General features: G+C 36.3%; 1 protein-coding gene across 1 annotated transcript in view; it reads left to right on the top strand.

Moving 5' to 3' along the window:
* Nucleotides 1-22,933, top strand: part of ATRNL1 (attractin like 1) — a gene marked incomplete at both ends in the record, with an annotated part of 304,322 nt that overhangs the window by 141,784 nt on the left and 139,605 nt on the right. Inside the window, one exon of the mRNA XM_009635895.1 lies at nt 3,186-3,323. Within this exon, the coding sequence (XP_009634190.1) occupies nt 3,186-3,323 (138 nt within the window). The remainder of the gene's footprint in view (nt 1-3,185; nt 3,324-22,933) is intronic.

Genomic DNA, 22,933 nt, shown 5'->3' with positions numbered 1-22,933 from the left:
ATTTTGATTGCCCTAGGCTGTAGGTTTTGTTTCTAAGCTTTTGTTTTCATTTTCTTAACATATTATCTGTAATGGATTATACTAACACAGTTTATTATTCTTAGCACAGCAATCATTTGATGTACTTGAAATAAGATAGAATTGATACTAAATGTATGTAAACTTACTTAACAGTTTGTTAATTGGATGAAAATAAAGATAAATAGCTTATAACAAGTACTTTGAAGATTGTTCTGCCACACTGATGAATAGTTGGCTAAACCATTCACATTCATTCATGTATGCACTTAGATTTCCTTGTAGTTCATATCCATGCTCTTTATAGTGCCTCTGGGTACTTGTGGTGTTGATAAGTATTTAAAACTCATTCTTATTTTCTGTTTGTTGAAATTTTTAAAACTAGTATTCAACAGGTAGCATGAAAAAATTTTTCTTTTTTTTTTTTTTTTACTGGTCATTTTGAAATCCATATTACTCAAAGCAGCTGTGATAATATTTCTTTTGATATGAATACATTTTCATTTTTTCATCATATTTGTATTTTAACTGAACTATTATTATAACTAAAATTGCAAATATCATATATAAAAACCAGAAAAATAAATAGTGTTGGGATTTCCTCTAATGAGGAGTGCCATTTACGTATAATGCAAACCCAAGCTTGTCTTTAAAGTCTAAATTTCTCCTCTGAAAAGCACTGTGAATTTATTCTTTTTTGTTTAAAAACTGGTTGAAGTATCTTTGCACTAGATCCAGATTGTAATGTAGACATGCTTTTCATATATTATTCCTAGTATTAACTATTTCTTAAAACTACGATTATCAACACTTGCCAGCATCACCAACCATTTCAATACAGAGGTCAAAAGCAAATTAGACAAATGAATTGCCTATCTCCAGGGCAGCCCCACTGAAGGTTCAGCTAAATCACATCTGTATGCGTGAGGAAAAGTCCTCTGTGGCTGCCAGTGATGTACAAGAAAATCACTTAAGGAAAAAATGACTTTTTAAAATTTAACTCCTACTTCTTATTTAAATGGTCATTACAGCAGCCCATTATTTTAATTTTTTTTTTTAATTAATACTAGTGTCTCCAGTTTGATTGCATTTGTCTGTATCACAGAATGTTGTTGAATTGCGAAGTTCTGGCTTTTAATTTTTCTCAGTGAGATACATATTTTTAGGAAAATCAGCAAATATATAATTTTTAAATGGTGTGCTATGTCATTTGTAGATTGCTTTGGTTATTATTGTATAAATATTTTTTGAACATGATTTCAAATCTCTTCCATTTTCTTTGGTTTAACAAAATGTAAGAATTAAGAGCTATTGTATAGACCAGATAATACAATGACTTGCTGCAACCTAAAAGTCACAATAAAAAAAAATTGATTAATTGCTTTCATTTATCCTTTTAAATAAAACCAAAATTAAGAAATACAAACCTAAGTCTTGGAAAGAATAGAAAATTTATAAATCAGTAGCCTACTAGTTAGAGTATATCAGAAGGATTTTTTTTTTCCCTACATTATGGTATGCTCTTAATTAGGCAATCTAACTTTTCTTTAATAGAACACTGATTTATTGTGCTATCTGTTTTTACTTTTGGTTTATTGAGCTGCATTTTTTTAACATTTGCTTTAAGTCATTTAATGTGTAAAATATGCAAACAAAAGCCAAAATGGAGCTGCAATTCATGGTATTTTCGTGTAGCTTTTTCTGAGAAAGGCAACAACAGCGCAGAATGGCAACCTGCCTGGAGGACGACACCACAAAGTTGTCCAAAAATCAAGTATTCTCAGGAAGAAGAAAACTTAATTTCTATGGAGATTTACTCAAGACAGTGAGAAATCTTCTCATCTAGTAGTACAGAAATGTTTGTTACTTGTTTATAAGATTCTGTAGGCATAGCTACAGAAAAGGGAAGAGATTGTAACCTTGGGAGGTTTAATGGTTTATGAGCCAAGCCTGGCAATGACTCTAAATGTATTAAGTTACTGAATTCTAAAACAGCTCTAAAAGCTTTTAAATCATGCCGTAAGAATCTCTCTTTTTTTTTTTTTTTTTTTTTTTTTTTTTTTCTTTTTTTCCCCCTAGCCAAGACACCAGTCACTGTGACATTTAGATTAAGGATCCAAATAAAAAAGGAAAAAACCAAAATTAAACAGAATGATGTTAGAGATAGCTGTCCTCTGCTGTGTCTTACTCACCCTTCAGCAGTAAGGGATCGGCAGGTTTGACATGGTCTGACATTTGACAAGCTGCTGTAGTTGACAGATTGCTAATCTGCTGGGCACCATGAGCTCTGGGGTCCCGCTCTAGAGAGAATTCATCCTTCAGAACCTCCCGGTTGTTCAGCCGAGTCCTGGCAGCAGGATCAGCGATTCTGGCAGAATTCACATTGTGATTTTAGAGCGATAGCGATCAGTACTTTCTGAGTTTCTCCAAAACATGGAGCACTGGAGAGGAGGTGTGGTACAAGATCAGTGGTTTGTTATGTTGTTGTTTGTCAAAAATTAAATTTATGCTTTTAGGGTCAGACATAAAAAAAAATATGTCAAATAGGGGTCCAGGTTTTTTACTTTCACCAAAGTCAACTGTAATGAGGAGGGACTGGAGGTGTTTTATATGGTCCTGATGTCCTTAAAGCCCCTTAGTATACCAAAGCTAATGGGGGGGATCAGAACACTTAAAAATAAGACGATCTGTCACTATTTTTTTTTTTTATAAGTTCTCTCTCCCCAGAAGATAAAAGTTTGAGTGTGAGTTGTTCTCCATCACAGCAGCTAGTCTTTCAGATGCTTCATGGCAGATTGCGTGCAGGTATGGAGGTTTTCATTCGGTCTCGGTGGCTCACTGCCTCTTCACAGGTTTCTTAAGTGACTGGGCAGCACTTTAAAGCTGTGAGGACTGGAATCAGTCACTCACAATGGCAAAAAAGGCTTTCTCACATGCCTTAAACTCACATGTCACTATGTAGTTGACTTCTGTGGCCTTTTGTGTGAATTCATGTCCTGTCACAATGCTATTTGTGACACAGGTTCTGTGTCAAAGTACAAATATATACACTGCTCATTTGGATTAAACTCCTCAGAAGTATGTTCTACTGCAATTTTGTAATCACATAGGAATGATTTTGCTCCTAAGAGCAATTTAGTAATGGCTTTTTAAATGTTATATTCTAGCTTGCCAGTGTAATGGCCACAGCACCTGCATCAACAGTAATGTCTGTGATCAATGTAAAAACTTAACAACAGGAAAACAATGTGAAACGTGCATGCCAGGATATTATGGGGATCCCACCAATGGAGGACAATGTACAGGTAAGTCGGTCTGCTGGGAGGAAAAACAAAAAGTGAAATGACATTTTATGTAATGTGAATTCAATTTTTTGAATGTAATGTGAAATTAACTTTTCTTTCAAGGTTAAATGTTTATTTGATAATATAGATGGGTTGATTGGCTAAGTTAATGGTTCAAAATCACATTAATATTTTTAAGAGACACTTTGCATTCAGAATCATCATTTTGCAGTTGTCATTTGGTCTGGATGCTCTAAGAACAAGACAGTAATTTAAAGATACTTTCCCAGTTAGGGGAAGGAGGAGAAACAAACTGTCTTGTAGGAGCAACACCTTAAATCCTGATATTTCAATGTCCTGGTTCTGTCATAATTTCATTCCATGTAAAGAATCCTCTTAAAAGCAGTCAGAAGGTATTTATAAATGAAGTTCAGTATCTACCATAATGACTGATAGCACTGATTTCTAAAAATGTGTGATGCTAGTGGAAAAATTACGCATTTAGCAGACCAACAAGTCTTATTCATGTATCGTTTAAACAGAAAAGCCTGGTATGCTGAGGATTCTAAGGTGCTCTGTCCTATTGAATGTTTGGTTTTGCAATTGCTGCATTGGAGGGTTCTCGCTGCAGTGAAAGAGAGAATGAAGTCTAATACTCCAGATGGTTTTTGTATATTGCCATAGGGCTGCTTTTTTCCTTGCACGGGTGATTTTTAAGTTGACAGTAGCTCCTTCCTTTATAATGAAATGGGGGAAGAGGGATATATTCAATATGAAAAGTCATTAAGGTAGTTGAGATTGAATCTAAGAGGATGCTAGAAAGTTTTGTCTCATGACTTTTTCTTCTCTATTATTGATGTATCTTTAACTGGACCTTTGCTTCTCAAGGAATATTTATTCATTTAAAGGGTTCGCTTGTTCAACATGTGGTAGTCAATGCATAAAGCTGCACATCTGGTAAACTCAGGCACAAGATGTAGAAAGTGTGTTCAAGGGGATGGAAAGATTAATGTCTACCCCTATTGACAGTTGCACATTTTTGCTGGTGCTTTATGACGCTTTAAATAATTCTTAATAGTTCTCTTATTTCCTGAAGTTGACAAAATGTTCTTTTGCTGTCTATAACACCTTTATAGCAAAATGATGTATTAATATAGCTTTTATTCTTCAGGGATACATTAGCTATCAACCAAATAAGCATTCCATCACCTTTAGTGAATTATATGTAGAGCAATAGTGGCTAAAATCAATTTATAAGAATAGTAAAATTATAAATTTTATGACTTGTTTTTTCAACACTAGTCTGTAAGAGTACATATTTTTATTGGTACATATGATTTTAACAGGAGATATTTGGACTAAAGAATGCTTTATAAAATAAAGATAATTATTTTGAGGCTTTATCTGCATTGGTATATTATATTTTGTGGTATAGAGCCCATAAATCTGTTTAAGTCCTTAAGACACTTTGATGAATGTAGTCATTATGAACTGTTAGATTTTCTTCGGTATCATGGTTTTTCTTCCTGTGATAGAGGTGCCCAAATTGTGGGCCAGGGATTTCTGCAGGAAAAAATATCAGTGTTCCATAGATAAGTCAAATCAATTTTATTTGGATTTAAGAGGATTTTGGAACTGTAGTTGAGATCTGGCAGTGTGCAAATATAAAGTAAGAAAGAGATGGTTCTTTTTTTTTTTTTCCCCCTCCTCCTCTTTTCTGGTAATGCGTTTGGTAACACAGGAAAAAAAAATTGAAAATAGCTGCAATTTAAAACCATAATTAAAGTAAAAGCATAAGAAAAAAAATACGAGTGGAAGAAAGGGCAACCCAGTTAGAAGCTGAACTTCAGTGTGACTGAAATAATTAGAAAATGAGACAGGAAATGGTATGGAATAGCCAATCGAAGAAGGAAAAAAAGATGAACTGAAGAAAAAAGTAATCTTCATAGTCCTTTCTCATGTCACTTTTCTCTGCTGCTGTCAGCTGAGTTTCTGGCTGGGCCCTACCAACATTTCTTTTCTACTAAGACTTGTCCTTCTGGATGACGGCTGAGACCGCCTGAACACGTGGTGCATTTGTTCCTCAGAGCTCCTGAGGTTTTTATTTGAGGATCCAGACTGAAAACTTTTTAAAGGAATGACAGTACATTGGCTATTCTTCATATAAAAAGGTGCTATAGTTACAGGGGTGTAACCTGGTTATGAATTGGAGAGCAGTTGAAGCTGGGAAAAGAGGTTGCACTTGATCTCTACAGTTGAGAGGCAAAGCGGTGAATGCTAGGAGAAAAACTACGAATTATTCTCTTAACATACTCATGGCATATTACATAAAATATTTTTTTTCCCAGGTCCTGATGAAAGTACTTTTGTATTCAGTACACGTATTATGCATTCTGCTGTTGTGATATATGTATTTATAGGTCAAAATCTGGTCTCCCAATTTTGTTTGACTATTGGTGATACAGATTAAAAGGGTTTGTGAGAAAAACTTGCTTTTCTTTTATAGGCTGGATTAGCCTGTGTTGTTCCTTAGATCCCCTATAGTCTTGAAAGGAAGGAGCAGGAGATGCATAGCAAGTCTTCCAGTCCTTAGAATACTTTTTCTTCCTTAACTATGCCAATCCCGTTTAAATCCTTTCTGTCTATACTTCTAGGGAGGTCATTCAAAAAGCTTTGAAATAAGCTGAATGTCCACCCTGAGCGATCAATTCTGTTCCGACCTTTTTCCACAGATGGAAAACTCTGTACAAATATAACTGTTTTCCTTATTCTACTATGGGAATAATGATGCCTTTACAACTGTCATCAGATCACTGAAACATTCATAGTGGTATTGCATAGTGTTTTGCTATCAAATTACTATGGGATGAGTAACAGTTGTTAAAGGAAGAAGATGTAATTCATGTTTCAGAAGGCTTTGAATAGTTGTGGTTAAAGAATGGATAAAAAAAAAATTGACTTTTCCGGATTTTTGCTCACTGTAATTGCTGTCATTTCAATAGCTTTAAAACAAATCTAAGGACTCGCTTTGCATCCTGATACGATGCAGGCTTAGTAGATGTGACAAACCTAAAAAGAAGGACAAAGAAAAGATGGAGGTATAGTAACAGACTTTAAATATGCGAAAGGAAGCTGAAGAGATAAAGTGCCTTCCCCTGTGCCCCCACTTTGGTTGAGGAAGAAGTAATGGGATTAGGTTGCAACAAGAAAGGTTAAGGTGGAATACAGGGAAAACTTTCTGCTGGCTAAACTGAAATAAATTGCCTAAAGACTCTATGAAATCTGGATTATCACCTACACTATATTTTTAAAATTTTTGAACTTCTCTAGCTTTGGAAAAGGGCAGTGGACTAGCTGGTGCCACATGTCCTTTTCCAGTCCTAATTTTCAAAAGATTTTTGGAGCCTGAGATCTAAAATGCAGGGAGGTATTGAGTGAAGTATTCCAGTTATACAAGAAGACGATCTATGTATAGCAAAATGACTATGGGTATTTGCCATACTATGAGTGTTTAATGAAGATGTTCCTAAGCCTTACATATTACTTATTTAGGAATCTGTAGCTTTTTTTTTTTTATTGCGGTGTTAAGAAGCTTTCTATCTAATGCAGGTTTACTCTGTGGTTGTTGGTTGTTGATGGGCAGTAGTTTGACAATGATCATATTTGTTATAATTAACGATTGTACTTTTTCTTCTTAAAAACACACGCCTAATACCAAGTATTCATTTAAATTCTGTCACTTGAAGTCTCTCTTCTCTACAGAGAATGAGAGTTAGAGTTTGTATTCTTGGCATATACATGACCTTTATATTCAGAAGGCCTAATGTGGCTTGCAGTAAAGATGTATGTACTCCTTCCATTCTTTATGACATTTCATTGTACAAATATCTAGTTTGGATTACTTTTATATTTGATTAATTGCTGCATCCTATACAAAAATCAGTAATAAATTACAAAAACCTTTTCTTTTACGTTAATGAAAGCTCTGTGACTGTAATTTATTACAGTTATCTATTCTTCTACTAATTAAAAATGGTTTCAGGTAGTTCTTATGTCTGTGATATGAAACAGGTGGCCAAAATATAAAATGAAATAAATTTGTTACCTTACATTATGATATATTTTTAGTTACACAAAAAGATTTGCATTCTTTGTTGGAAATAAGTGATACACACTGCAGAAATTAGTAAGTCCAGACCCTGTATGCATGTTTAAGATTTGTAAGCTAAAGCCCCTGTATGGCAGAGAAAAGTGTTAAGCAATAGTACGATCAAAGTTACCACGTAAAGTTACAGCATCCTTTTTAAGAGTTGGCTCAACGTGCAAGAAAATAAGAGGGAAGCCAGAGGTGAATTATGAACGTGAGGGAATAGAGCACTCTAGCAAGGGACAGGTTTTGGGTGCCAGACCCAGCTCCAATTCTGTTTACCCCTTTTATCTGACTGGTCATGAGTGCAAATGCATGAGCAGCCCTTGGAGTGCTAAATGCAGTGCTGTCAGTCTGTGCTAGAAATACGTAAGGAATCAAACCCTCTAGTGATTTTTCAGAACAAGACACACTCTGTACTGTGGTGAAGCTTAGGTGAGAGAGATGCACAGCTCAGCTGCCTTTGCTTCTGAGCAGGTACAGCTATCCAGATGTAGGAAACCTAGGAAGCCTTGTAGTCTGAAATGTTGAAGAGTTATGGGATGCTCCAAATCAATTTGATTCATTTTTTAAATTCTGCTCAAGACACACATGAGTTACAGTTTTGAAGGCATGAATATAAAAATTCAGTAATAGGAATTTCATCATTAAATATTGATGGATTTTGGAAATAAAGCAGCCCTAGCTGTAGATGGGAGCAGATACTGCCTTGCTTTCTTGGTGGTTTCTCTTAGTGGTAAATTTTCTTCAAGGTCTTGTTCTGTCATGTACTACATATCTGGGAAATATGTGACTGCTTTGTAGAAATTCTAGAAAAAAAAATAGTGTAGGATGTATACTACAGACTACAGCATAAAGTTCCAGGAGAAGACAGTATGGGAGATTGCCTAGAACAATTTTGCATCACCTTGGCAACATTTTTAGCATCATTTTCAAATTTATTAATAATCTACTTAGTTGTCAATGTTAAAAAAAAAAAATTACTCTAGCCACTTATCATCTTGTCATTTTCTTTATGCATGGTATTTTAAAAAATTATTCTTAAAATGTATCAGATGCCAGGAGAGAATTCTTTACAGTAACTTATGACACATACTGTGAATGTATAATATGTTTAATAATACGATAACGTAAGCACTTTGCTGTATTGCCATTTTTTTCATACAGTGATAACATCCCCAGCAGCATTCAGTTTTCCTGTAGCTGTGTTACCATTGCTGTTGCTTTTGCAGTAGGAGTACAACTGTAAGTACCAGCGCAGCAGGAACATTGTGTTTTAACTTTCACTGCCCTCTCTCTGAACAGCCCTAAAAGATGTGGTGTTTCAGACACTGATGACCATTCTGTAAAAGGCTCCTACCAGATCGGCTGTATGCATGAAGTTTTTTAAGCAAGTCTAAAGTGTTTCTATTGCCTCTATAGGTCTGTGCCCTTCTCTGCTATCATACAGTTGGATGTTTTCAATACTAAAGGCAACAGCTTCCCCCCCTACATTTGATTTGTAATCGTTCTGTTTGAAAATGTGAAGTTAATTGCTTACTGAAAACATTTAATTTTTTTACCAGATCTTCAGACTACTATCAAAAGCGAACATGTTTCTAATGAGTGTACACCATGTGTGCATCAAGTCAGTAGCATCTGCTGCAGCAAGGTCAGGGGTCTGGGTGCCTTTTTTGTTCCTCCAGTACGTAGAGAGTGAAGGACAGAATAAATCTGAACTTTTCTGCTTTTCTTTGGAAGCATCTGCCTCTGTAAGAGCGTGCCTTGTGCAGTGCCGCCTTCTTTTGCACATTGCGTCACTCACCTTTCTCCTATACTTATATATGTGTGTGTATGTGTATATGCATACATCTACACGTACTACTCCCTAAATTTGTTCCATGTGAATTTGGGCATCAATAAAAGACTAAGTTGTTAGATTAGCTTTAAGGTACCTTGACTTAGGTGAAGTTGACCCGGCAATAAAATAAATGCCTAGATATATTTGTGATTATTTCTGTTGGTTAAAAGAAGAAAAAGTAAAACTTATTAGTGACTTGTCGATACCTAAGATATATCCTTAGTAACAGGAGGAAAATCCGTGACGTTCAAATCTTGCTGCTCAAGAAATGTGGTTTTTCTGCTGAGTAACTGACATCTGGGATGTGGGGGTTTAGAGAGAAGAGGCCAAGGATGGCAGAAGTAATTGCTTCTGGTGTCTACAAAAGAGAGACATGAGAAAGATGTTCAACTCATTGTGGCAGCTAATTGAAAATGGTCTCCTTGGTTTTTAGGTTCTATCCAACTTTGAAAGATGTCTACTGCGTATATTTACAGATTGTTTTTCTCTGGCACTGTTTCTAACATTTCTACCTATTCAGCTGTAGCAACCTTTGTGACACATTTTTGTCATGGCAGTCCATGGAGTAACTGATACTGATGTCCTTCCTTCCTTGTCTATCCAAAAGAAACAATTGAAAGCTACCATGGGCACCATCAAGAACAGAGCCCTGTTCCCATAGTGCACAAAGGGCAATCAGTGTGCCAGATAGTTGGGGAAAAAAAAAAAATCCAGATTCATTTACAAGGGACACATGTGCATTAGAGTGGCAGGTTTTTTTTCTAGACAGCACTTCTAAGAAACCCCACAATTACTTTGAAGTAATCTGTAGTTTGGTTTATTAAACACAAACATTAACTTGAACAGGATTATCTCTGGAAAACTAGGGGAGGTGTACTAAAGAAAACCAACTGGAAACAGTTCTACTTTTTGCTACCAAGTGATTTCAAGGTGGGTGTCTTTCTTTCCCAGTTTTCTTTCCAATCCAACAATTTCTTGCTGTGTCCAAGCTGAATCAGACTCCATACACTCCACACTAGTTCTTAGGAAAGTCTTTTTTTCCCCCTCTCTTCCAGTTTGTTTTGATTCTGCTCTTTGATATAGATGGGCCTCTTTCTTTCTGAAACATTCCCTAGTTTCTACTGCTGCTTCAGGTTTCCTGCTGCTTGTCATCTCTCTCAACCCTGACTACTGCTCCCAACAGTTTTTGCAAACCTTGTAATTTTTTTACATCCAAGTCAGAATCTTTTTCCTGTCCCATCTAGAGAGTACCAAGTAACCCATAGTGCCTAGGACAATGTAAACAGGCAGTCGTTCTTTTAGAAAAAAAAATATATATACAGGCACATATATACGTGTGTGTGTGTATATACATACACAGTGCACGGTATTTGTATATTAAATTCTAATACAGCAAATAACATAATTTCACACATTACAGAAAGCAACCTGTCTTTTCAAAACGGAAAAAGTTGGTAGTGTGACAAGGAAAACAATTTAATGTTCAGTTTCTTCTTTGAACCAAAATATGCTGTTGTCTACTTAGTTGACAGAAAGGTACCTGGTAATTTCCCTTTAGACTTATTTTTCTAGGTTTCAAAAAGTTATACAAGCAATGAGGGAACAGAAAGCAGCAATCTTAACTTTTCATTTCAACACTATCACTGTGAAGCTTTTAAATTGCCAGTAGTTTTGGATAGCATAGGGCAGATGTACAGAAGCTTCAACCTAAATATGCTGAATATAAACATTTTATGACTGTATTTCTGGCAATAAACTTAAAAGTGCAAAAGATTATTTCTCTAAGAAACATTTTATTTAGTAAATATTATAGTACAATGACATTTGAGTTTTAGTCTCAAAACACACAGAGACTAATATAGTATTAGGAACTGTATGATGCTACTTTAAACAGGCAAAACTAGACAGATGCTGTTTGCCTGAGAAATAGTTTTTAGAAGGAGAAGTAAAATCTTACATTTAAAATTTCTTCAAGGGATTTTTTTCAGTAACCTGAAATAATTTTGTTCTGTTGTAATTCAGAACTTTACGAACAGGTTCTACAGCAATCCTGGCCTTTGGAAATACTTTCAGCTAAAATGGGAACTGAAGCTTCTGTCTCTCAGGGAAGTCCCACTGCTGACCGGTGTCCAAGAGACACGCTGGTTCCTTTTCATGGCTGTCACAAAATGGCTGTGCCATTGAGGGGTTGGTTCTCTTTGACATCACACTGAAATATTCTAGTCCTTGGAGATATTCAAAAGCCTTTTGGATACAGTTCTGGGCAGCTGGCTCTAGGTGGCCCTACCTGAGTAGGTGAGTTGGACTAGATGGTCTGCAGGGGTCCCTTCCAACCTCAGCTGTTCTGTGATTTGAAAACAGTGCCATATACTGAGGCATTAAAGACCAGGCATTTCAAAACTCTTCTTCATGTCCTGTTATTTTACAGGAATACAGCACCTGTCATGGATTTGTGTAGTAGCTTTAGGCTTGTCACATTTTGGTTCCACGCACCAGTCCTAGGGAAGGATAATGCCCATCTCTGAAAACCTTGCCAGAATTCTTCAACTTTATGTTTATCACTAAGCTCCTGTCTTTCAAGTGTTTAAACAGTGATTTACAAGGGCTCTCTCCATTGCCTTCATATTCGTTGGCTGGTTGAAGATCTTCAGCATGCGAAGTTGGAACAGTGTCTCGCAGTACCTTGATCCAAGTAAATTTTCTTTTTTACAGGGTTGATTACAAGTTGACCTCAGCTGGTATGAATATCCATGCTATTTTTTCTAGCTCTAACTTTTCTTTGGCTCCTTGCACTATCATGATTTATGATCATATCTATGTTTCCTTAGGAATGCATGCGAAAACTGCATGTGTTGTACAAGTAGCCTGGGGAGTTTTGTACAATAATTACTTCTCTGCTTCAGTAAGGTGTTCTTTATGTTGTTTTACCCACTTCTGTTTAATTCTGTCTCCTTTGCAAAGAGGAATTAACACAGTTGGATGGGGAGGAGACATGCTGCTATTGGTGAGTGGCTCTGCAACTCCATCAGTTTTGCCCTGACTTGTACTGTGGAAGGGCTGATCCGGTGCCTGGATCCCCCATACCTTTCTTGTCACACTACAGTTATCCATGCTTTTTCCCTGGGTTGTAGCATGAAGCACTCTAGCGCTAAGGCCATTCAAAATCCAAATCTAATGCAAGTGCACTCTCTTTTACATGATGTGCTTCTAAGGAAGTTATTTACACTATTATTTTCAAGTCTGGCAGCCAGTACATTTCTCTGCAGAGTTCAAGTTTCCTTCATCCTCTCTTCACTTGGAAGGTGGGGGTTTTTTTACTAGAAAGAACGAGCAAAGCTTTTCTCCCCTAAACACATTCAGTGGACTGAAATCAGTGGATGACATGCTGACCATGAGCCAGCAGTGTACCCTTGTTGCCAAGAAGGCCAATGGCATCCTGGAGCGCATTAAGAGGAGCCTGGCCAGCAGGTCAAGGGAGGTTATCCTCCCCCTCTGCTCTGCCCTGGTGAGACCCCACCTGGACTACTGTGTCCAGTTCTGGGCTTCCTGGTTCAAGAGAGATGAGGAACTCCTAGAGAGAGTCCAGAGGAGAGGGCAACAAAGATGAGGGGACTGGAGCATCTCCTCTATGAGGAAAGGCTGGGGGAGCTGGGCTTGTTTAGCCTGAAGAAGACTGAGAGGAGATCTCATCAACATGTACAAATATCTTAAGGGTGGGTGTCATGAGGACAGAGCCAGACTCTTCTCAGTGGTGCCCAGGAGCAGGACAAGGGGCAATGGGCACAACCTGAAGCATAAGAGGTTTCAGTTGAATATGCAGAAGAACTTCTTTATCTTGAGGGTGACAGAGCACTGGAACAGGCTGCCTAGGGGGGTTGTATCTTCCTTGGAGATATTCAAAGCCTGCCTGGACGATGTCCTGTGCAACTTGCTCTAGGTGGGTTTAGCAGGAGGGTTGGACTAGATGATCTCCCAAGGTCCCTTCCAACCCCAGCCATTCTGTGATTCTGTGATTTTGTACTCCGAAATGGGGCATTCTGTGCACATTGCCTGAATTCTGTACATAGTATGCTTAGACTATCCATATACAAGGCCAGCACTAAGGTTAGCTAAGAGCACATGAACTACAGTTAATTTTGTTTAAAACTGAGGTGCTGTAGGGAGAATCCCCCTTTCACATAAGAATTTCATGATTAGTGCACCCAGGGTAATTTCCATCCTGACAATCAGTTAATTCAAAACTGCACTTCTTTAGTCAGTGTAGACTAAAGCTTCAGTAGTCAGAGCAGACGAAATCATTTGCTCTTTGTGGAATTTAGGTGTCAAACTCCCAAGCTTTGAAGGTGTCAAACTTCCAAAGCTGGAAGCCTAATGCCTTAGTACTGAAATCTCATTTGGTAACCTGCCCTTGAAGCTTTCCCAGCCTCTGATATCCATCACTGCTATCACTTCCAACATCTGTTAATAGCAGTTCTCTGTGAGGAACAGTCATACAGACTGTTCATTTTGATGAATATATGTAGGAATTATTATAAGCTGCGATAACCAAGGAAACAAAAAATACCCATGCTCCATAAAGTTCCATGTTAAGAGAATCAATTGATCACTTTTTATGACCTCTAGAAAATTATATGCTTGTAGTTGGAACACAATTTTAAAAATAGAGCTAATTTAACTAGAATATTAATTTCTTTATTTTATTTGCATTAACTTTTTCTGCTGCTGTGACCATGAAGTGGTGACACGTGTCCAGAAGCATGTTTTTATAAGCCTGTAGAAACAGTTGGTTTTAATAACACAAAACCTGCTGTTCTTAGCTATTAATCTTCAGTGAGCAATGACCTGATGTTTTGCTTGTATCATGTATTATTTAGAAACAGGACAGATGTTCACAGTCCAAATTAATATAACATAATGCATTTCAATATAAAATGATTATATGAAGAAGATAGAAATTTAAAATAGAACATCTAAATTTTGGGTCTCAAGCAGTCATGAATCTTTCCTCCCGTTGAGTCCAGCAGTCATATATAATTGCTTATTGAAATCAGGTAAATCAAAACCAAGCTGGACTACAACACTTAGTTTTGTAATAAATGGTGTACAGGTAATTTCTAAGAGACTTTAACACCCCTCACCCTACCCCCCATGATTTTCTGCATTTTTTTAAAAAATGATTTCTCCATTGTATCTAAATTTTCACAATGGGAAATGTGATGTGTTCAGCTGCACGAGTCCAGCTGATGCTAATAGAAATCTCAACAGTTTTTGATCAAGTTTAAGCTGTCTTGTAATCATTGATGTCTCTCATGCTTTTCAAGCTGGCAGTGATATCAGCAACAATTTTTGCAGTAGATGGGTGTGTGCACCCATGTCCCTAGACCACAGCACAGGCCCATGAGGAAAATACCGTACAGAAGTAGTAAAAGATGTTTCTTTTCAAGATAACACTAACAAGCCAGGAATGCTCAGTTAGTAGTAGTTGGAAAAGAGGACCCTGTAGCTTTCTTACACCTGGTATTTTTAGCAGTTAGCCAAAGCTAACCTCCTCCTCTGGTGTCACGTGGATACAGGCGCGGTGCTGCATTTAGCAGAAGCAGGATATTGAGAAGTAGAGAGTTCTGGTGCGGACCAACTCCACTACCTAGAAGGCAGTTTCCACCCATTTGCAATGATATTTTATGCTTTGGAATGATTGTTCCTGTACGTTTCATCCTGACTCTGCCTGTGCCACAGTGCCTGGAGTTCGGATGCATTTGTCCAGTGTTGTCCATAGAGGTCAGCACCCGCACTGCTATGAAACTAACAGGAAGGGCAAAAAAACCCCTGTATCACTATGTAGAGTTTAGTTTATTAGTTTTTAACAGAAATATTAGAGTGATGGTCATTGTTTAACTTGATATCAGAAAGGAGGTAAGCAGGTGAATTCTACTACTGTTGTGGACAGCTGTAAATTTGGTCTTTTATCTTCTACAGGGGAATTCTGTTTTGAAAAGGTTTCTGGTCTAAAATCTTTTGTTCAAGCACCTCAAGTCCTATGTAAGGTAGGACTAAGAATGAGGACAAAAAGCTTTTACCTCTCATCTGCACGAAAAACTAACAAATGTAGAAAGCATAAAGGAACACAGTATCCTCAACTAGCAGTATAAACAGCAGCAAAAACGTTTTCTTCTGCGTCTTCCTAAAGTAGAATTAGGAATGAACATGAATTGATGGGAGTTTTGGCTCTCTTAGAGAATGACCTGGCAATCTGGGATACAGAGTTTTTAGACAGTTTTTCTGTTTAGCCGTTTCAGTGTTTAGCATGTAGAGAATTGCCTTTATGGATTTCACTGATGCATTAAAGATTGCGGTTTAGGCATTCCGTTATTAGGTGTCTAAAATTTTAGAGGAAATTTTATATTGGATTAAACCTTATGTTCTAGAAGCCTTCTTTTCACAGTGACTAAGCCAGTGTAGTTAAAAATCAAAAGCATCTTTTAGTCCAGGCACTTTGTGGTTATTCACATAAATAACAGAAATTCAGTGGATTGGAGGCCTATGATACAGACCCCAGGAGTCTATGTGAATAAAGACATTTTATGTAAAAGTGGATAAATGTTGGAGATCAGTGAAAAAAAAAAAGAGTACGGTTTGCTTCAGGTACTAGAGTATGGAACTAAATTAAAAAAAAAATCCAGTTCCACTGTTTGTCTTGTACCTTGGTTTCTAAGAAACAGTGGGCCACAAGTTCATAGTAAAACTCTGTGATAAGAAGCTGTAATTTAAGATTATTCAGAAAAAGAAAAGCTCACATTTGGTGCTAAATTCCAACAGAAAACATGATTTTGTTTATCCTATGCAAACAAAATAACCAAAGGTTTCAACAAACGAGGGGGCTGTCAAGAAATCCCATTTTGCAGTACTGGTGGTGGATTTTTGTTGGTTTCTTTTTTTTCTTTTTTTTCTTAAAGTTTTGAATAGAAATAATGGCACCAATTGTTCATTTTTATACAATGCCTTATTATAGAATAAAACATTATTAACAAAAATGCTGGAATTTGTTTTTCGTAATAGGTAGAAGGCTTCTTAGTACATTCGGAATATAAAGAAAAGAGATCATAGCACAATAAGGTATTCAACAGAAGCTTCATATTGCTTTTTGCAGAGCATTTGTTAGAATAGTTAGAATAAGCACTCTTTTTTTAAGTAGAACTTTTTCCTCAAAGGTGATTTGAAAATTTATTTTCCTTCCTTTAGTGAATGCTGCTTATTGAACAGTGTTCAAGATAGTCTGCATACTGAGTGAATAAAATGCTTGTACTTGGGCTTCGTTATGAAGTTAAATTAAATTCACTCCAATCCAAATCAGTCCCGTGCTACTAAAGCAAAAGAAAAGTGGATTGCCATAACAAAAAGTTAGTTGAGGAACTTGGGAAAAGACATCTTTAACAAATTATTGTTCCAGTTATTTTTTGACTGCCAAGCAAAATGTGCTAAGCAAACTTTTCAGTATGCTATTAATTGTTGTGTATACATGTAATTTTCTTTTTGCTTTGTTGTAGATTAGACCTGTATTACAAAGTATGATTTCTAGAATAATTAGTTATAAATTAAAAGAAAAAACTCAACCAAAACGAGGAAGCTTTTTATAGATACATTTGTATTCCGTAACCTACTTATGCTCAGAATGATACTAGGTGAAGGACCTGGAGTTATACTTCAAGGGAAGTGTCATTGTCAAGCTGTGTTTAAATGTCTATAATTTTATAGGAGAAAAAAAGAAGAAACTGTTGAATATAACATTCCTCATGATTAACCTCCAGAGAGAGATTATTTGGGTGGCTGTGGGATTTCATAAGGTTTTGACAGGATGTCTGTTTGGCATATTTAATCTTTTTGATGATTTTCCTTGATTGCATATGGAAGACTTTCATAACCTCCTGTCAAGCACAACTTTTTTAAGGTAACGCTTGATTCTCTAAATTTTGATTTTACTTAGTAAATCAGGATATGTGTGTTCATTGCAGAGTGGCCTGATTTTAGGAAGAGCAAGAATGGGAAAGTACTGGTTCAAGCATCAGCTTAGCATTGCTATTGCAAAAGTCGGTGTTTGTGCAGAACTGCAAACTGACAGCATGGTGGGCTGACCCCGGCCAGCAGCTGAGCATCGCTCAGCCACTTGCTCACTCCCTGCCCTCCCACAATGGGATGGGGAGAGAACAGGAAGAGCAAAAGCGGGAAGACTTGTGGGTTGAGATAAAGACAGTTTTAACAAGTGAAGGAAAAAGGTGGGAAAACCCAAACCAAATGAAGGCAGTCCCTCACCACCTTCCCGCAAGGGGACCGATGCTCAGCCAGTCTCCCAGTGATGGCTATCTCCCAGGCAGCCCCCCCTCCCTAATTTTCATCACTGAGCATGGTGTTATGTGGCATGGAATATCCTTTTGGTCAATTTGGGTCAGCTGTCCAGGTGGCATATCCTCCCCTCCAAATTATATATATATATATATATTTTTTTTTTATTAGTGCCATAATCAGAAGGCAATAAGTTAAATTCAACCCAGCCTTGTGGTTTCTGACCATGAAAATTCCTTTTACTAATCTTAAAGAGGAGTAAAATAAATTAGTTGAAGTTTCTTTTTGACTCCTTTGAAGGAAATATTTTCTTGCGTGTAACAAAGTTTTCTTTCCACCCTGCACAAACACAATGTTATTGTATAGCTATACGTCTAGTAACCAACGTTATCAACTATAAATAGTCCTGTTCCTTAAGCCTGATTGCTATAGTATGTTCCTTTGTATAAATGTAACTTAACCATTCAGCAAAGTTGATTCCGAGTTATGCAAGTAAAGTAAGAACAAGATAGCTTTTTTAAAAAAGACAAATAAAAGAGGCTAAACTTATTTCTGAAATTTTACAAATGTATAATCAATACTGTGTATTTAATAACCTTAATCTAAACTTTTTTTAGGTCTATGATGCAATAAAAATATCTGAAATAGTAAAAAGAACAACAACAACTTGTGCTATCTTAATCTGTTTTAAGTAGCAGGCATTTTGTACTTGTTCAGCATCTTAGCATGAGAACTAAGAATTCAGGAATCCTTTAATTGATCACCACTTATTACTTTTATAGATATTGAAGAGATACAGTGGTTTGATTTATATTATATTCCTTTATCTCTATGCTTATTTTATCTTCTCACAAAGATTAATGACAATTCTATTGCTTTCATTGATGCTGGTGATCAAGTCCTCCTGCTTGTTACTGTGTAACATAGTTTTTGGCAATGATGAATGTGTTGCTGTGCATTCTTATTTTTGTGTTTTTTCAGGTTTACGTGCTATAATTTTATTTTATGGAATAAGGAATATTTACAGAACGTATTCCTGATGTGCTGAACTGTGTATCACTATGTTCACCTTCCTAATGAAATTTGTAAAGTCATTGGTTTCCGAAAGATGTTCCCGGAGTAGATAGGCAGGGCATGATTTAGAAATTTTCAGCTGTCCAGAAATGTATTGGTTTTGTCTGCCATTTATAAGCAAACGTATTTTAGCTTTTGTTGAAAGAGATGCCACAAGCTCATGTATCTACTGTGTCTAGGCTGAGAAGATGCCAGTCACTGATTGAGGGTTGGCAATTGTAGGTTGAAGATGACATTTTCTTAAATCACTGTTGCTTGATCCTCAAGCATTTGACTTCTTGTTCCAAATACAATAGAAATAAAAAAAAAAAGTAGGCATTTTGTTTGTTTGTAATTTCTGAATCTACCCTGCTAGATATTTCTAGGTGCTGGGAAGCTCTCATTCTCTGTTTTGTTACTGCAGCCACTCACAGCTTCCCTATTATTCTCACAGTTTTAAATGCAGAGATACCTGCAGTCATTCAGAAATTCCAGCATTTCTGTCTGTAATCCTCCCCCAGGAAAAGCCCACAAATCTGTCTTCTGAGAGCTGGTCAGTCTGACATGTAACATGCAGCATGGTACCTTCCATTACTGACTGCAATTTTACAGCCTAAAAGAATTTTTTTTCTTTTTTTTTTTAATTTGATTACGTACCCATCAGTTTACATTAGGTCAGAGCCTGTACATCAATCAGAGCGGTATGACAGAACCTCCCAGTGTAACAGGAGACCATGGAATTACCTGTCTGAATCCCTACATATGAATATGCCGCCAGGACACAAGAGTCAAGAAGCAGTAATTTTGCATTAAAATGGCCATCCCTCTCCCTGAGGGGTCTCGGAAACCCCCTGCAGGCTGTTGAGAAAATAGCTCTTGAGGCATCATGCAACTCATTTTCCAACTGTTAGAATGAAGATTCTCAAAAAACTCTTGTCCTGGCATTTCTGTTTGATTGCAGTTGATTCCGCCTTCATTTTCTGAGCGGTAAATGCAATACATTACAATGGCAAACCGCGTTAGTTATTTAAGGGGAAAAAAGCTTCACTCACAGTTGAATGCATTAAAAATCAGTCACCTTTTAATGGCTAACACAGGGGAATGATTTGCTGACTTCTTTACACTTTGTGGCATTTTAGTCTGATAAATTGTGTAAGGCATTTCTCTTCTTTGGACTTTTACTCTGAATGACCAAGTACACACAAATAGTTGCAATCATCAGTTGTTGATTTCAGTTGTTTTTCACCTTAGACTGGAATATTTTTTTGACATTTAAAGCCACTATGAATAACTACTGAGCGGTTTTAAATTGTTTTGCTTTTCATACTGCCTTATAACAATCTTTGATTTATCTTTTTTTCTATTATAATTTAGGAAGATATACATTCTCTTTAGAGAGAGGAGGGAAAAAATAGCAGTCCTTTGATGAAAGGAGGTTTTTTGCCAAAAATTTCAAAGTAGCCAGTAGAGAAGTTGCTGTCTTTTTCAAGAAAATTTAAAAAGACAGAATTTGAAAAAAATGTACTAAGCCTTTGGTGTCTGAAAAAGTTTTCTTAAACACATCTCTTGTTGGACATGCAGAGATGAAGGCATCCGAAAACATCAGTTTGCATTTTTTCTTTAAAAAAAACCAAACCAACCCAACAAACCCCACTGTTTTAGTTTTTACTAAACCTAGTAAAATTTTAGTCTGCCAAATCAGTAATCACTTCCTTTTTTAATCAATTCTAATGTTATCTCATGATTGCATGTGAGAAGCCTCTTCACAAACAAGAAAACTAAAAATAATGTAAAGAATAATAATCTTACAGGCATAGGGAAGAAACATCACTTTAAATGCTTGTGTGCTTAAAGAACTGTACTGCGTATCAGATACAGAGTTTGGTTTTTGACCTGAATTTAGAAAACTTGCAGCTTAACCCACTGTAAAATTTGAACGTGAAGTCTATTTATTTCTTAACAACATACAATATTTTATTTAAAAATGAAAAGAACAGGTGGCAAGAATCAAAAGGAAACTTTTAAGTAGGATATATTAAACTTATCTCCAAATAAAGTGCTCTTAATAATGCTTTCCCCTGAAATTTTTCAGTTTTACATGTTCAAAGTATAAGCATAGAAGTTTCAGTTCTCCACACAGAATAACATGGAGAAAATTAAATTGGTGATACTTACTTCATGAGTTCTCACAGAAATGTTTTGGTTTGGCACGTTTTTTTGGTTGAAAACAGAATTATAGAATTGTACTGTAGTTCAGTATTGACATGAAAGAGTCAGGCACAGCAAGGCTCTTGTTAATTGTTTAAGATTCTGCTCAGTTCATAACTAGACAAAATACCCTGTCTTTCAGTGTTAATCTTCTGTGTTGCATTTTCATTATCTACTTGTGTAAAACAGAATTATGGTTTTCCAAGCTGTCTTTATAATGTTAGTTGCTGATGATTAAAGACAGATTTAGTATGATTGCTTGAGAGGTATTTATTACAAACAAACAAACAAACAAATCAGTTCAGTTTTCAGGACGAATACTTTAAACAGAAGAAGTAATGAAATAGAAACACTGCAGAGCTATTTTGCCAAAGTGTAAAAACAGCTTAAGAATAAATACAAGCCTTTAAATGGAGAAGGTTGCCATAGGATTGTGTTAGTGTAACTAAACTAAATTTTGTTTTCTGCAACAGAAAATCATCCTGTTTGTTGCTTCCCAGATTTGTTTTGGGTATTTTAGAATAAATATCCTACTTCTGGAATGCATGTATCAGTCCAAACAGCTAGGGAAACTTCACTTGTGATTTCCATGCTGCTTGACTGCATGACACCATATTGCTTTTCAGAAAAAAAGTAATAGCCTTCCTCGTAGTCAAATGGTCTCCGTAGGCTTAGGTCATGGTCAAGTGAAATTGTCTTTGTTTTGCTATGACTGTAAATTCTAGAAAAAAGTTAAAATCACATCCAGGCTTAGGTGAGTTGCCCTTTTGGAATGGGAAGTGGCTGAGGACAAGAGCGTGTCTGTAAGCACCAGGTAGCCTCTAAAATGCCAAGGAGGTGGCAGGCTGCACTGCGGTCTGAGAGAACGTGTTTGGTGCCTTTCAAAAAAATGGCAATGTTGTGAGGAGTGTCTAATTTCACAAAAATGGCTGTCTGGGTGATTTGGCATATTTGTGTTTTCCAGAACAAATCTATATCCAGTATTGATCTGGTAAAATGATTATCTAATTTTTATGAATATTGGGAATAGCTGACCTTGCTTTAAATGGTACGTACATGGTATATATATGATTTGGGTGGTTGCAGAATTCCTGTACATCCTGCATATACTGGTTCGATATCCTACCCATATAAATCCTAAACCTGTATTTGTTCATTTTACCTTTTCTCTCTTTGGCAAGTATAACGTCTCACAGTTCTTAGGACTGTGCCAATACACATAGATATGGGGTTTTTGTCTTTTCTGTGCTGTTATTGTACTATAAAAATTAAATTGGTTTGAGACCAAAGAAAGATAAATCACAAGATAAACCAAGAAGGATGAAAATAAAATTACTCATATGTGTGCAAATTAGTCTAACAAGACTGGTTTGTCGTGAAGGTTAATTGTGCCACTGTAAAATGACAGTTGCATTTGACCTGCATATACTTTTGGAGTGCTTGCTAGAAAACAGAAGTCCTTTCTAATAACAACTTTTTTTTGTTTTGAACACTTATTTTTATTGCTCATTGCTTCACAGAAGTTCTTTAGCTTTTGATGCTACTCAATTAGTGATATGCCCAAGTGTTTTTGGGCACATCTGTTTGCTTTTACATTGTCTGTCTCAAAGGTTGAATGGATGCGTTTCCTATAAAAGTAATTGTTGAATGCTAAAAGGGTATCAGGGGCTTCCAGTTGAATATACATTTCTAGAAAAATAAGTGACCAGACAGTTTTGTAATATTACTAATGTAGAAACTTGTCTCGGAAGGGCAGCTCCCATATGAGCGGACTAGTGGATTACACAAGTGAACATTTACAGTGAAATTGAGCATTACAGTGTTATATCTAATATAGGTTTATATTTGCTATTTCTTACTTAGCCTAGCTGCAGAAGAAAGCCTGTTTCTCCTTTTTTAAAAACATACAACATACATGTTTTTTTATACAATGCGTATGTGTTTTGATGTGGATGGGGTTTTTGATACATGTGTATTTTTTTATACAATGTGTATGCTTTTTGATATGACTTATGCCTTGCACATTACCAAAATTAAAGTAATGCA

This window comes from Egretta garzetta, unplaced genomic scaffold (assembly GCF_000687185.1).
Source record: "Egretta garzetta isolate BGI_Z169 unplaced genomic scaffold, ASM68718v1 scaffold273, whole genome shotgun sequence".
NCBI classification, from domain to species: Eukaryota; Metazoa; Chordata; class Aves; order Pelecaniformes; family Ardeidae; genus Egretta; species Egretta garzetta.
This window is presented reverse-complemented; position numbering and strand designations above follow the sequence as displayed.